At 41.2% G+C, this 14,078-nt stretch overlaps 1 protein-coding gene across 2 annotated transcripts; it reads left to right on the top strand.

The window, feature by feature from the left end:
* Positions 1–448: 448 nt before the first annotated feature.
* On the top strand, positions 449–13,064 carry IRAK1BP1 (interleukin 1 receptor associated kinase 1 binding protein 1). Of its 2 annotated transcripts, XM_040599403.1 has the most exons (4): positions 449–768; positions 7,430–7,495; positions 11,602–11,732; positions 12,747–13,064. In XM_040599403.1, the coding sequence occupies exons 1-4, from the start codon at positions 472–474 to the stop codon at positions 13,015–13,017; spliced, it is 765 nt and encodes a 254-aa protein (XP_040455337.1). In that variant the 5' UTR covers positions 449–471; the 3' UTR covers positions 13,018–13,064. The 2 variants fall into 2 exon arrangements, with proteins under 2 accessions (XP_040455337.1, XP_040455338.1); XM_040599404.1 differs by lacking the exon at positions 7,430–7,495 and having other exon boundaries at positions 462–768.
* Positions 13,065–14,078: the final 1,014 nt, after the last annotated feature.

The raw sequence follows: 14,078 nt of genomic DNA, 5'->3' as shown, positions 1-14,078 counted from the left end.
CTCTGCAGAGGGCATCGTTAGCAGGACCTGGCCAGCAGACATTAGCAAAGCCAACATGAGTGCTCCAAGACCCCTCCACAGAGGACCAGCAGCACTGACCTTAGAATGGGTTTTAACCACCCCTGCCACCAGCAGAAGCCACGCTGCAGCCCTCCCTCCGCAGCCAGCCACTACAGCCCTCCTCCTCACACCCGCAGGTTGGGCCAGACGTTAACATAATGGAAATATATGATAATAGGTCAAAAACGGTAGAAAAGGGACTGCTTGTCCTCAGAGGACGCGCACCCACACCCCGCCTGGCCCAGCCGCCCGCCCCAGCCCCGTTCCGGCGCCGCCGCCTCCGCGCCCTCGGGGCCCGCCACGGCCGCGAGCAGCCTCGCTCTGGCAGCCGGGCGGTGGCGGTAGGGAGCTGAAGGGGGGCGTCACGTGGGCGCCTCCCAGGGTGCAACGGGCGCGCCGGCGTTGGTTGCCATGGTGCCCGGGGGGCCCGCCGCCATGGCGCTGCCCGCGCCGCCCCCCGCCCGCGTCTTCGCGGAGCTCGTCCCGGCCCCGGCAGAGGCCCCGGCCCCGGCGGGACGCAGCGGCCCACCGGCGCTGTCCGGGCGGGAGGTGCACGTAAGCGGCAGCGCGGAGCTGAGCGCCGGGCCGGACCGGGCGCGGGTGTCGCTGCGGCTGGGCAGCCGGAAAGGGGCGGCCGGGGCGGCGCGGAGCAGCGTGGCCCGCCGGCTGGAGTACATCGCCCAGAGCGCCCGCCAGCGCGGCGTCCCGGTGAGAGCCGCTGCCCCGCCTGCAGCGCCGGGCGCGGGGGTCCTCTGTGGGGCCGGGCGCCGGGCGGGAAGGCAAGCAGAGGAGCGGGCGGGGCAGCTCCCCTCAGCTGCGGGGGGCGGCCGGCACCGCCCGGTCGGCGGGGGGCGGCCTGCGGGGTGAGGTGCTTTCCTGCGGCCGCGGGAGCAGGGGCGGCCGGGCGGGGCCGCCCGAGGGGACGGGCGTCTGCAGAGGGGTCCCGGCACCGCTGCGAGGGGCGCTGCGTCCCCCGGCCGGGCCGGCGGGAGGCAGGAGTGACGGGGTTTGGGCCTCCGGGCCTCCGCCCTGGGAATGCAGCGGCCGCTGTGGCACCGCTGTGGAACCCTGCCTGACTTGGGGAGGTTGCGGCTTTGCCAGCCTTGGCAGAAAAGGTGGAATGGAGTTCCTCGGGCTGACCCAAGGGTTGCTTGTTTTGCATCTGAAAACCATCCTGCTTCGACTGTTTCAACTGTTCATGTAATACAGCATCCTCACGTGATGGAACTGAGCAGGGGTATACAGCAGCATAACTTAACCGATACATGTGTGTGTCAGTATAACTATGTCCTTACCATAGCTTAGTGACAAATGCCAACAGATCTTCTTCCTCTTTTTTTTCTTGTTCCACTTGGAGAGGTATGAAAAAACGTGAGATGTGATCAAGATAGCTGAAGTGACGGGAGCCCCTTGTGGCCTCAGAAAGTTCCTTTACCATAACAAGGTTTTTTTGGCCTCAAGAAGTCATTTTATGATGGTGAGAAAAGCATTGTCCTACCTTTAAGGCCTTGTCTACATTGTAAATGCTCCATAAGGGTGATACTTCTTCTAGCAATTGTTCTGCTGATGCTTTTTGGATTTTATAAAACAGTTTTAGACGGCGTTCCACACCTAGGACTCTTGAAAAGAGACCAAAGCTGATCTTTGGTGGAATAAGTGGTTGCTTTTGAAAAGTTACTTACCACTGAAGTTCCCCTGAAGTTTGTGCCTTTTTAGTGTGTTCACAAATGAGCTGGAAAGAAGGGAGACGACAGAGTTTGCTATCAACACTAAATTACTCAATGTAGTAAAAAAGGAGAAACTGCAGAAGGGTCTCATGATACTGCATGATGTTACAGTGCAATTCAGTGTTAGTAAGTGCAAAGTAAGAAAGTAAGCTACTTGGTGTAAACAGTAATGTGGGCATGCAACGTCACTGTAAGCACATCTCAAATGCTGCATGCATTTGAAGATAGGTGCTGACTCCAACTTTTTTTTCCCCCCACAAAATAGGATGTACGGTTTTCTTCTAGAACTGATAGTGATGATATCTCTGTTTCTGTAGATAAACTGATGATAAACTGATATCTCTGTTTCTGTAGTAGCTAAATAAAGCATTTGTTCAGGAATAAAGAAGGCAATAAAAAAGACCCCTTAACCCCTGGTTTAAAGTCTCATATTGCAGTTATGGGACTAGATGGCAAGGACACATGGAGGCTGCTGGATATGTGGGCTAGGTCCATGATCCTGCTCCCTATGTTTTTCCTGAATGCAGGGCTGGGTGTGTGTTTGTCACAGGGAGCACGATTCCATGGCCATCAAAATGACTTGTTCAGTCAGAAATGATGCATTTTTGTATGGGATTACAGGTTGAATGCCTTCAGTTTCTATTAAGTGAGTTAACAGGATTTTGAAGTCTTGTGGATTTTAAGAGGAGGAACGGGAGAAGAGAAGGCAACTGCTAATACATTTATTTTTATTAGTAGAGGAGACAATAAGCTTTGTACCCAATATTATGGTGAGCTATCGTATCAGGGGGTATTTTCATCATGACTACAATTAAATAGCTCTTCAGAATGTGGATAGATTAGATAAGGTAGTTACAGATATTTACCCTACTGTGAATCTGAATAACCAACTTCCAGTTTTAGCATGAGCTTTATTGAATTAGGATAGTATGGAGCATTTGACATGGTGATGGCACACAAAAGGAGTAGGCAGGATGTTAAGTAAGTGAGCTGAGCATGCGTTAGATGGGCTGTGCACGCTGCTCCAGGGTAGAAAAAAATAATTGCAAAATGAAGTATGACCTGGACAGACAAATGGTTTTATTTGGCTATATGCAGCTGGTTCTGAACTGTAATGGGAGCAAGTAAGCGGCGGTGGTGTAACCTAGGTGGAGAGTGGACTGTCTTTATGATGTGAGAGCATTCAGTGTCTTATTATAATAATTTCATAGTAATCTTTTGCTGTTTCAGAGGTGCCGTGCATTGGAGAATGGAGATGTTCTTTCTACTTATTTGAGGGACTGTGAAATGCTGCTTAAGTTGTGGGTTTCTCAGTGTTAGCAAAGTGTTAGCTCTGGGGAACTCTGGAAAAAAAAAAAGTAACTTCATGTTGTTTTTCTCAGAGTAGTTCCCTGCGGTATAATTTTTAGTGCTTTGTTCCATCCAATTTTAAATCACTCCACTGCTGGAGCTTTTATTTGCCTTGTGGCTTTTCTACTAACAACTCTCACTGCTGACAATTTGTTCTTAACTGCATTTGCTAACATCACTTGTAGCTAACACCATTCTAGGCCACTGTAAAATTAATAACTCTTCACAATCTCCATATGGTTCTAGTTGTTGCAAGCTTATCTAAGGCCTCTTTAGAAATCAGCTGCCTAGTCTATATATTTATTTTTAATTAATCTGTAGAATAATTTCCTTAACCCTTGTTGTTGCTATTGTAGGAAGTCTGTGAGATCAGAAGTGTGTAACCTTTGCAGCAGCAGGAGCTTGCATTAGCAGCTTGTCAGGATGCCTGGGGGCAACACCTAATTTCCATATATATTTACACAGGATTTTAATCAGAAATAGATGCACATAGTAGCATTTATTTATAGAGTGCTGTAAGTATATGCAGCACTTCAGAGCACAGACTCTGCTTTGAAGGCTGCAGGGAAAGTAAAAGCAATGGGGAAACCAATCTCTTACTTGGTCCAGCTGCTCAAAAGTAATGTTTTTTTCTTTTTCTCTAGAAGAAAACTGGCTTTATATTTACCACCCATGATTTATTTGGGGAGTGGTGTGATGATGACACTTGTTTTCTTTAATCACTGTATCTAACAATTGGCATTGGCCATCTTGTTTAAAAATAACAGTGATAATATTTGTCATACTGATCAGCGTGTCATTTAACAAACTATATCCAGTGGTCTCTGGCTTAGAGTTTGTACTGGGATATGTAATTTGATATATGTGCAATATTCTCCATAATTCAAAACTGTTATTTAGGAGTCACAGTTACGGATGCACATCCATACAGTTGGTGAAAAAGAGATTTTTACGTTTTGCTCAGTTGCAAAATCTTGCAATTTCAATATATCCTTGAATAAGAAAGGTAGAAACCTGCGCAAGTCCTCATGGTTTTTACACTGCCACATATTTTAAGAAATACCCCCAAAGCATCCTTACAGTTGCTGAGTACAAATCTGCTTTTTACCTTTCTTAAAATAACTGTTATGTATACTTCTGTTATTTCTTGAATGTATGTTAAGCAGCAGAAACTTCCTTACTGTAGATTTTTAGGTCATTGTTCTGTTCCTCTCATACCAAACAGAACAGGCAGAGTGAGGCGATGAAAGGCTGGAGCAGAGGTACCCGATGCCCAGCTGGGGTGTGCACTGACTGTAGGTGCTGATCATCCTTAACTGTCTGGGGATGCTACGATGGATAGACTGTTAGGAGATATGACCATATACCAAGACTCTCATTAACCATTTATTTAGTACTAAGAACAAAAAAGCTATATTCAGGTGGAAGAAGCTAATTCTTTTTGTTGTTGGAATATACTTTTCTTAATGTGAAGTTATATTGGCTATATCAGTGCAAATGTACAAGTAAATAGTAAGGTAGGTTTCCAGGTGTCTCCAGATTTTTTTACTTGTAACTACACATACCAGTGTAACTTATGACAACAGTGCATAAGTGTACATTTCCAAACTATAAACACTTTCCCTTACTAAGGCTGGTCTGGTGTTGCATAAAAAGGTCTCAGTTTTGTTAACTGCGTAACCAGGAGCAGAACATAAAACTTCATCGGCAGATAGGCTTTTCTCATACCGTATTGTTATATAGCTGTCTCCTTGAAGTGTGCTTTTGCAACTTACCTCTTTAGTTTTCTCCCTGTTCTCTTCTGGGGAAAGCAGCAGTCACTCCTGTAAACAGTGATGGTGTTGTGAGGGTGGCCACAACGGTTCTGTGAAGAAGATATGGTTCAGGAGTAGTAGATAGGTAGGAGGAAGGGATATATTGTTGAAAAGAAGGAAAATATAAGGCAAAGCACAGTTCTAGACTTGATATTATAAGCCCAATGAGATATTGATTGTCTTTTGCATTATTTTTTTTTTAGAGTACCTGCAGCAGTGATCGATGGTTTATGTCACTGTTGGCTCAGAAAATAGGCTATATAAGCAGAATGGAAGTGCGATTCTGTTAAGAACTGCTCAATGGCTTCTGGAGTAATTGAGTTATCACATAATGATAATATTATATTCATTTAATTTTCCTACTGTGATTCTTGGCCCACAGATTTAGAAAGTGGAGAAAGTTATTCCAGAAGTCCAGAATACCTGACATATCAGAAGTGTAGCTTTGCTGAAGTCACACTTGAAACTATTTTTCCTGTGGATATTGCAATCAAATGGATAGTTCCTCAGCCAAAATATGAACGCTAGACATACACAGTAGGAAAAAAAGACTTTTGCTTTTGATGTAGTTGAAGTCTGGATTCCAGTTTAAAATTCTCTTGTCACCTACCTGTCTTTTCCATTATCTTTGTCTAAACACACTCCCAAACAGGAACAAAGTATCTAACAGAAGATGTATCACAGGAGGCCACCTTATTATGAATTCAGCAATTATTTCGTCCATTTATCTTCAATAACACATACAGCTACTGTCAAATCTGGTGAGATAAAAATCAGCTATGAGGGAAATTTTAGAATATGTGGCACAAAATGACCTTTCACTCCTATGGCATTGATCTTGCAATAGCTCCCGGAGCCACTGGGTGGCACTGTCCTTAAATACACAGGAACCTTGTGGAGGGCAAAATCAAATTGGAATACTTGGATCCACTCGGCATGAAAGAGAACTTTTTTTAAAAGGATTCACGAGTGGGGACAAGGGAAAGCAAACACATTTTTTCTATGTTTACTCTAAAGCATAGTTATTTCTGTAAAATATGAATTGTAGAAGAAAGCTTTTCTGTGTGGTTATTTCTATAAGATATGTAAGAGCTCTAGAAAAAAAATATCTTTCTTGCCAGTTGCAATTGGATTCTATCATAAATAGTAAGATTTGCTCCATTTTGTAAATTAAATGAGTTTGCTGGTGCTGGACTGACTTGATCACTCTTTGGCAAACCTCAGCCACCCATGCTGCTGAAGTACCTCAAACCTATGACTGTAGAAGGGGAAATACAGTTTTTAGTGACTAACTGGCCCTGGTCCTCGCACTTACCAGAAGAGATTATCCAAAAATAGGACTGTTGTGCTTGAATTTGAGTACTGCCAATCAATCATAAAATTGAAATGTCAAAATTTGTTTCTTGTAGCCTGCTGTGCAATGGTAATTATGGATCTAATTTCCATATGATATTTTAAAAGGAAAATGCTTCTCATGATTAATGTAATTTATATAAAACTGATGCATGCGTGCTACATGATAAACTTGGAGATTTGAGTCTCTGTAGGAAATATTCTGACCTAAAGCATCTTTTGAAATGTGTCAATACTGAAGGAAAATACTGTTTTCTGATGCAAATACATTTAGTAAATAAAAAACTTTTTCAGTAATTAGAAGGGTTAGTATGTGCTTCCCTACAGTTTCTGTGTATTAAATGCAAAGATACATTTACAATTGTAAACTGGGGGGTGGGGGGGTGGGGGTGTGTGTGTTATAGTAATTTTGCAATAAATTGTTAATCCAAATTGTTTACCAAAGAGGGGAAGTGGGTGAAAGAAATGTGGTTGTTAGACTGCTAGCAAGCTGGTCAAATATTCAGATGTAACTGGAGTTATTCTGTATCTTAGTTCAGTAGTTTATATATGAGTCTTACAGGATTTGCTAGTGCTCTGTGTAGCCATTATGTTGAATAATGTAGCTGCTGTTAATGCAACAGTGTCACTGGTGGCATAGCCTCTTTTAAGGGTCACCATTGTGCCAGAACAACCACTGCTCGGTCATTGTTCACATCGCCTTGCTACAAGCCACTACTGTTAAAATATCTTAACATAAGGGCCTGAAAAGCACTTTTCACATACTAACTTTCTGGAAACAATTGAAGCATCTAGTTTTTTGAACCAGGTGAATTTACAGTTACACACTGAGACACACAGCTTCTAGCTAGCAGTCACTTGTAAGACCTAATTGTTCTCTTCAAGTGAATAGCAGTGAAATTACATTATAGAGCTACTGTATAATTTACTTTAAAAAATGTCAAGAATTCTTCAACATCCAGCTAGTTTTTAACTGAAGAGGTTAGCTTAGAAAATTCCTAATTTCTGTTGCTAAGTCATAAGTAATAAGCCAAAACAGTTCAACTTTCACAGGACAAAATGTACATACATTTCCAACAGATGTTTAATTTCTGTCTTTTAAGATATTCTTGTACTTTGTTTTAGGAAGAAAATATGACTGTAACAGAGGATTTTAGTAGAGTAGAAAATACTTACCAAATGGAAGCAGAGGTATGTATTCAAATTAACCAAAAATAATAATAAATAAAAAAACAAAACCAAGAAATGTAGCAAGGACCAATGAAAATTTGCATACTGTCTTTCCTCCTGCTGAGGAGTAGGTGCTCTTTTCATTAAAGGCAGCATAGTCCAAAGAAACTATTGGAGGACTGCAGTTTAAAGCAGAGTTCAGCGGCAGTCTTCTGTTGTGTGCAGATCTTGTGTTCTGCTACTGTAATATAGAAAGAATTCTTTTCTTCTAAGATGGATGTGTGCTTTTTAAATGTCACACGATGCTGCGGAAGGGAATATTTGGTTCTGGAGCTCCTCAGTTGTCATTCTGTGGCAGTATAAGCAAGCCCAAGATTCTGCACTCTCCTGCACCCATAACCCTTCCTGTCTTCTGCTTCTTGCAAGGAGTTGTACTTAGGTGGATAGGTCAGTTCAGAAAGCTGCTCCAGTTAATAACTTCTTGTCTTTCCAGATTAGCTTTTATTTTTTCCATTATTTTAGCTCCTTGAACTGGAGGCAATGCAAGGCAGAGGACAAGACTGGATGGGAGACAACAGTGCTGTGGCAGCCCTAATCTAGATCTGCTTAAGCCACAGCTGAACAGCACCTGGACTTTGGTCTATTCTACATGACTCTGCCATCAGCTTGCTGCAAGTAAAGCAAAGCTAATTGTTTCCTAGGTAATTGACTTGGAATTCTGTAGGTAAAAAGTGCTGCTAAATAATGTGGGAATAATCCTATTTACTTCAGAAGCAGCTTAAGGGAGTATATTTTTGCACCTTTGTGCTATAGTAGGAAATAAATGTGCTGGAAACATTCACTGAGGGAAATGATGTGTTTTCAGCCAGCGGATCTTTTTAGAGCATCAAACTTTAATCACTGCCCAGCAAATTTACAGATTCTTACTAAGTAAACTTGGAAGCCTGTCATAAACTGGTAACTGTTTCATAGAACTGTTATTTACAGTCTCCTAAAACAGGGTTCAGCCTCTTTAGTTTGCTTGCTTTAAGGCATATTCTGATCTAAATAAAACTAATAAATACAGGAATAATTCCAAATTTGGAGAACAAAATTTGGGTTTCAAAATGAGTCTTAAAATACTTAAATAGTATGTATCAGTGTCATGTTTTGAGTGACTTTAACTTCGTAATGTAGACGCCTACTACCATGAGAGCTTAAATAACCATGTTTTTTAGATGAGCTGCACTTAACAATTAATAAAATTATATTGAATTATCATTTAGGCTACAGACAAGCTTAAGGTTACAACTTCAGTCTTAAGTGGTAACTTAACCAATCATCTCCCTTCTGCTATTAATTTCAACGTACAACGTTGAAAGCCAATTACATAGATCTAGTGTTCATTTGTAGGCAGCTTGGACCAGCTGTAATTGCTGTTTAAAAATGGTATGGTTGCCTAGGACCTGAGTGTCAGAACTTGAAAAATCTAGCCATAGTACTGCTGTTTTGGCTGCCCTGTGCACTTAAGTTGGTTGCTCTTTATGCGGAGATTAGTTTCTCCTTGCTTCTCTCTTTATGTATGTACTTGTTTCATTAGTGCAGCTTCATAAACCAATGAAGTTCCATTGACCAGCATGTTTGCATACTTCAGCAATATAAATTAATTTAAAATTAACTTCTGCTTACTTCTTCACTAAAGAATTTGCCGTTATATTTGTATTATATATGAAATCATGGAAGTCACGCATTATTTCATTCTGCAAACTCTTTGTACCATTTGTGTACTGTAAGAGTTTTTAGAGAACAGAAGAAATTCCCAGACAAATAGCTATTTTGAAGGTATAATTAAGAATTCAGGATATGCTTTCAGCTGTAAGGAGATAAACTTTAATTCATTTTATAACAAAGGAAAACTTGCAGAAGAAGGAAGTTGTGTATGAGATCACAAAGCTCTAATATCTTAATCATAATAAGTCATTTATTGCATGACTGTTTCATGGGATGAAGATTATGTTTGTTTTGTGTATTTCTTAATACACCTGCCTCCTTATAAAGCATAACTTCTTGTCCTTTACAGCCTTATTCAAACCTTGTAATGTCCATAAGTGGTTTTGTATACCCACATATTACTTTTTCCACACTTTTTAACCTTAATCATAATTGAAGAAATTGAAACACAGCTTTGCATTTTAATGCTCAGGTATCCTCTGTAAATGTAAGTGGAATTTATTGGATAGCTCTCTAAATGAAGACTGATTTTTAGGAGGAAAATTCAAAGTTAGTTGGTTTTTGCCCCTGAGGGTACCTGATTACTTGCTGCTGCTTTAACAAAGTTCCGGAGTGCCCAGAACTGCCCCAGCCTGAGCAGCTTATCTCTTGCTTAAGACCCACAGTTCTTTTGTTTGGTCATTCTTTTGTTTCATCCCCTTGGGGGAGGTAATCTTGTAAACACAGCAATCTGGAAAACACTATGACAGTGCTCATAGTGAGACTTTCAACTTTCCACAAAATACGACTATGACAGTTTCCTGGCAAAACAGCACAAGAAGATGTATGCTTTTTATATATGGCAAGAACTCCCACTGAAGAAAGAAATCTAGGTTTAGTTTCATCTTCAGTCTTTCAGAAAGTGATCCAGTCCCCAAGTTACCGGTAAAAGGGCATGCACCTGAGATGAAGATGCAGACTTGGTAGAGTTTTGCACAACAGGCATGACCCTTTGTCCGTGTAGAAGATGGAATTGCCCTGCCACTCCATCTCGGTTAGTTTTGAAGGCCTTAAGCCCAGTTTTGGCTCAGCTGTGTGAAGAGCTACTGAGTCAGTGCAAGGATTCAAGCCAGGATGAGGTACATGTACTGCCTGAGAGGCTACCAAGGGTAGCAAGGCGTGGGCGTTAATTGCTCTGTGATAACTGTCAATATCCATTTTTTTGCCTTACCCTGTGTATGAAGTAGCCCCCTCATCTCTCACTGAGAGATTCAACTTCCTTGAATTATCTCATTTACCACAAGGTAACTCTATGGTATGCACAGAGGAAGCTACTGCACTGCAGCTGACGTGCACTAACTTGGATTTCTGTACCATATACCTTCACTCAGATGGATTGCTGCATGGACTGCAGCAATCACAGGGCTGACTGAAATTCACAGGGGTTGGCGGTGGAATTTTCTTTACCACAGTTTTTTTAATTCCCTTCCTATTGAACCTGTATTATTTTGCAAAAAGAAAAGAGTCAGGGATAGGCGAGAAGGGGAGCCTGACTTGGCGATGGCACTGTACCAGGAAGTGAAGATGAGGGTTTAGTTCTTCTAGAAAGGATTTAGGACCCAAGATTCCTGATTCCCGAATGCTGCAGCAGCTCGGCATCATTGCTTCACTCCTGGCAGCTGCACTATGCCACAGAAAAAGACTGGCTCCTGCCTGGAAAGCTGCTGCCTGGCTGGGGAAGGCCCTAGGGCTCTGGATCCAGGGCTGATAGTGATGCCTGCTTTGTAGCACTTGGGAAAGCACCTGAAAACCTGATGCATCTCTATTTAATGCTTATTGCCAGAGCCACAGAAAACTAGATGTTCAAATTGTTTTTAATCCAAGTCTGAAGTGACCAGTTCTCTGTAGGCACTGAAGTCAATCTGTTCAGCCAACACAGTGAGCCCACTGCAAGCTGGACTGGGCTAGGCTTCATTTAATCTAATAGTTTAGGTTTCTTGAACCTGATATTTGGAATTAAAATGTAATTTTCCTTCCTGCACAATGTTTTCCCATAATTTTGCTTGGGCTTATGCATAATTACCATCTAGTAATCTAAAAAAGGAAAAACGAGGATGCATCTAGTCACATGTTCCAAAGAGCACATTCATTCTTCAAATTGTCTACATACCAAGAATGCCGAACTTCCTCACAAAAGAGCATTTCTTAATCCTCAATTTTAAACCATTTTTGTGAACTTCTTTCTGTTGCAAACCTAATGATAGTCTCTAGGGCTATATAAAAGTGTTCTAAGTAAATAAATGTTGGAATTATATACAGGACTAGTAAGTTTTATGAGCTTGTACGTTATCTGGCTTTATACTGATTTAAATACAAGTGTTGAATCATAGGGGGAAAATGAAAAAAATTACCTGTGTGATGTCTGTGTTCACTCCCAGGTCTGTATTGTATTCAGCGATTTTGGAAAAATGCAGAATGTTTGCAATCTACTCATTGAAAAGTTAGGAACCTCTGTTACCATCAGTCCACCTCATTTCTACCATACACCAGAAGCCATAGACACCCTTCGGTAAGTTCTCTCGCACCACAAATTTTACAGCCTCAGATAACAGTTGATACAAATACATTATTTATACTGTTTGTAATGGGAGCAAATAGTTTTTTTCATACCTATTAAAATTCATGTTCAAAGATTTCAGTATTTGTTTTAAATATAAATTAACGCTGTTCAGCCCAGAAGATAGAGCTTGTGTCCCTGTGCAGAATGTAATAAAAAATATTTTCCCAGTGATTTCCATTGGAAGTATAATTTGCTGTGAATGTTAGGTCAACAGAATTTGACTTTGGTTACATCAGCACATGTAGATTTAATTTGTATTTATTCATGCAGGTACAAGCGTGTTACCTAAGTACCCTTGCCAATTCCCATTACTCTTAGCTGCTGACATGATCTGAAAAGAACCACGTACAGTGCTTGCTCAGCATTGAAACATGCTGCTTTGAAGCTTGCAGTTTTGATATTTTAGGCATTAGCTATTCAAAGTCCTGCTTTTCCCATTGACATTAGTGGAAGGAAGAGGGAAATCTAATCTTGGCTTGGGTTTTGCCTCTTTAAAGGAAAGAATTATGCCTGGTCCAAGAAACAAGCTCAACTAGCTGCTGCTAACAGTTCTAGAGATGTCAGAAGTGTATCTCCAAGGTATCTATGCAGGAGTCTGGAAATCAGACCAGTGATTTCCAGTGATCAGACCAGGTTAAACAGGTGCCAGTATGCTTTACAGCTGGGCCACCCAAACGCCTGGAGCAGAGGGTGAACTCTGGCTCAGCATCACATGCCAGATGCCTGCAACATGTAGGTGTTAGAAATGCTTGGTCGTAGCTGATGAGGATGCTGACATTTTTTCCACACGCTCCCCCCTCAAACTCCTAAACAATCACTCAGCAGCTGGGGGAAGGCGATGTGCCTCACAGCTACACAGTTACAAAAGCTGAGGCATTAAAAAAAAAAAAAAAACGCTTGGCAGGGAATACTTGTACATCAGTTGGCCCTGCTTGTTATTGTGCTGCTGTTTCTACCTCTCAGCCGTCGAGTATGTGTCGCTGCTGTTGGAAACACGCGGCAGAAAGCTCAAGAAGTCTGTCGACTGTTTGGCCAGTCATTGGGAAAACCTTTATTAATAAGAGAAGAAGAAACAAAAGAATGGGGAGGCCACATAGACAGTCATCTGTTGAGCTCCCCAGATTCAATGACTCTGCAGGAAAGAATCCAGAATGCTACTGCTTATGCTTCTTGTAAAGTGTTTGCTGTCTTTGAGATAAAGGGAAAAGAAAACAGAAGAAACAAGTTCTTGTAGAAACTCTCAAATCCTACACGTTTTCTTAATAAAGTTTTTATGCCTGCTTTGGGTTTTTTTTGTTGTTGTTTTTACTTTATTCTTATGGTAGCAAGTAGAGTTAAGAGAGAACATCAAGAATGAAATTCGTGTAGTGAGCCAAAGTAGGTTTCTTGACATATCTGTCCATATGCAAAAATTTAGATTAACTCTTCCTTTGCATGTACCATTTGAAAGCAGTGCAATGCGTGTTTTTGTAGAGAGAGCTATCAAAGTATTGAAGGATTTACTTATAACAGCTCTCCCCAAAAATATTTTGGTTCCTGTTGGCCTTTATTTAGCTCTATTCCCTAAAATTAAGGTTACGATTAATTGTAAGTACAGTTCTTAACTGTTTAGTTTCTTCCTCTGCCCTCTGTAAAATGGCAAGATGTTTGATGTGCAGAAACTTTGCTATTCCTTGCTGAAGCCAGGCTATATTTAAACCAAATGTGGAAGGAATTTAACGCCTGCCCTGAGTTACAGTAAACTGAATGTGCAGTATGTTTGCTTATAATGAAATGAATTACTCAAAACATGCTTAGCAATGTTTTATTTCATCATAGGAAAAAAGGTACATGAGTTTTATCCTGGTATCTGTTTGCTCAAGTTTAAAAAGGAAGTATGTTTTCTAAATGTACTTTACATGTACAAACACTTAAATACATCAGTCATGAGGGTAGATTTTTTCCCAGCAAAGGCTGCATAATGTATTTTGATCCACCATATCCACGGAAATAGGCTTTCCTATCAGGGTGATGCACCTGAGACAATATTTCAAGTTGAATAAGCACCAGAATTAGCAATAAATACAAACTGATATTTAAAAGAATCATTAAAGTCACTACAGTTAATTTTTTGAAAGCTTCCGATTAGTTTTTAAGAGCGTTTTATACATAGAGATACTTCAGTGGGATTTTCTATGTACCTTAACCTAATTTATGTCAGCATTCCTCAAAGTACTCCACAAATGTTGAACATACCTCATGAGGTATGACACACTAGACCTATACTGGCATTGATGTTTTAAAATCAGCACTGTT

This window comes from Falco naumanni, chromosome 6 (genome assembly GCF_017639655.2).
Source record: "Falco naumanni isolate bFalNau1 chromosome 6, bFalNau1.pat, whole genome shotgun sequence".
Taxonomy (NCBI): domain Eukaryota; kingdom Metazoa; phylum Chordata; class Aves; order Falconiformes; family Falconidae; genus Falco; species Falco naumanni.
This window is presented reverse-complemented; position numbering and strand designations above follow the sequence as displayed.

Excerpts from the sequence above, each read along its gene's own strand:
- IRAK1BP1 (XM_040599403.1), top strand. The coding sequence starts at position 472 with ATGGTGCCCGGGGGGCCCGCCGCCATGGCGCTGCCCGCGCCGCCCCCC. Across the intron at positions 769-7,429 it reads CCCGCCAGCGCGGCGTCCCG|GAAGAAAATATGACTGTAAC; the intron begins GTGAGAGCCGCT and ends ACTTTGTTTTAG. Across the intron at positions 11,733-12,746 it reads GAAGCCATAGACACCCTTCG|CCGTCGAGTATGTGTCGCTG; the intron begins GTAAGTTCTCTC and ends TCTACCTCTCAG.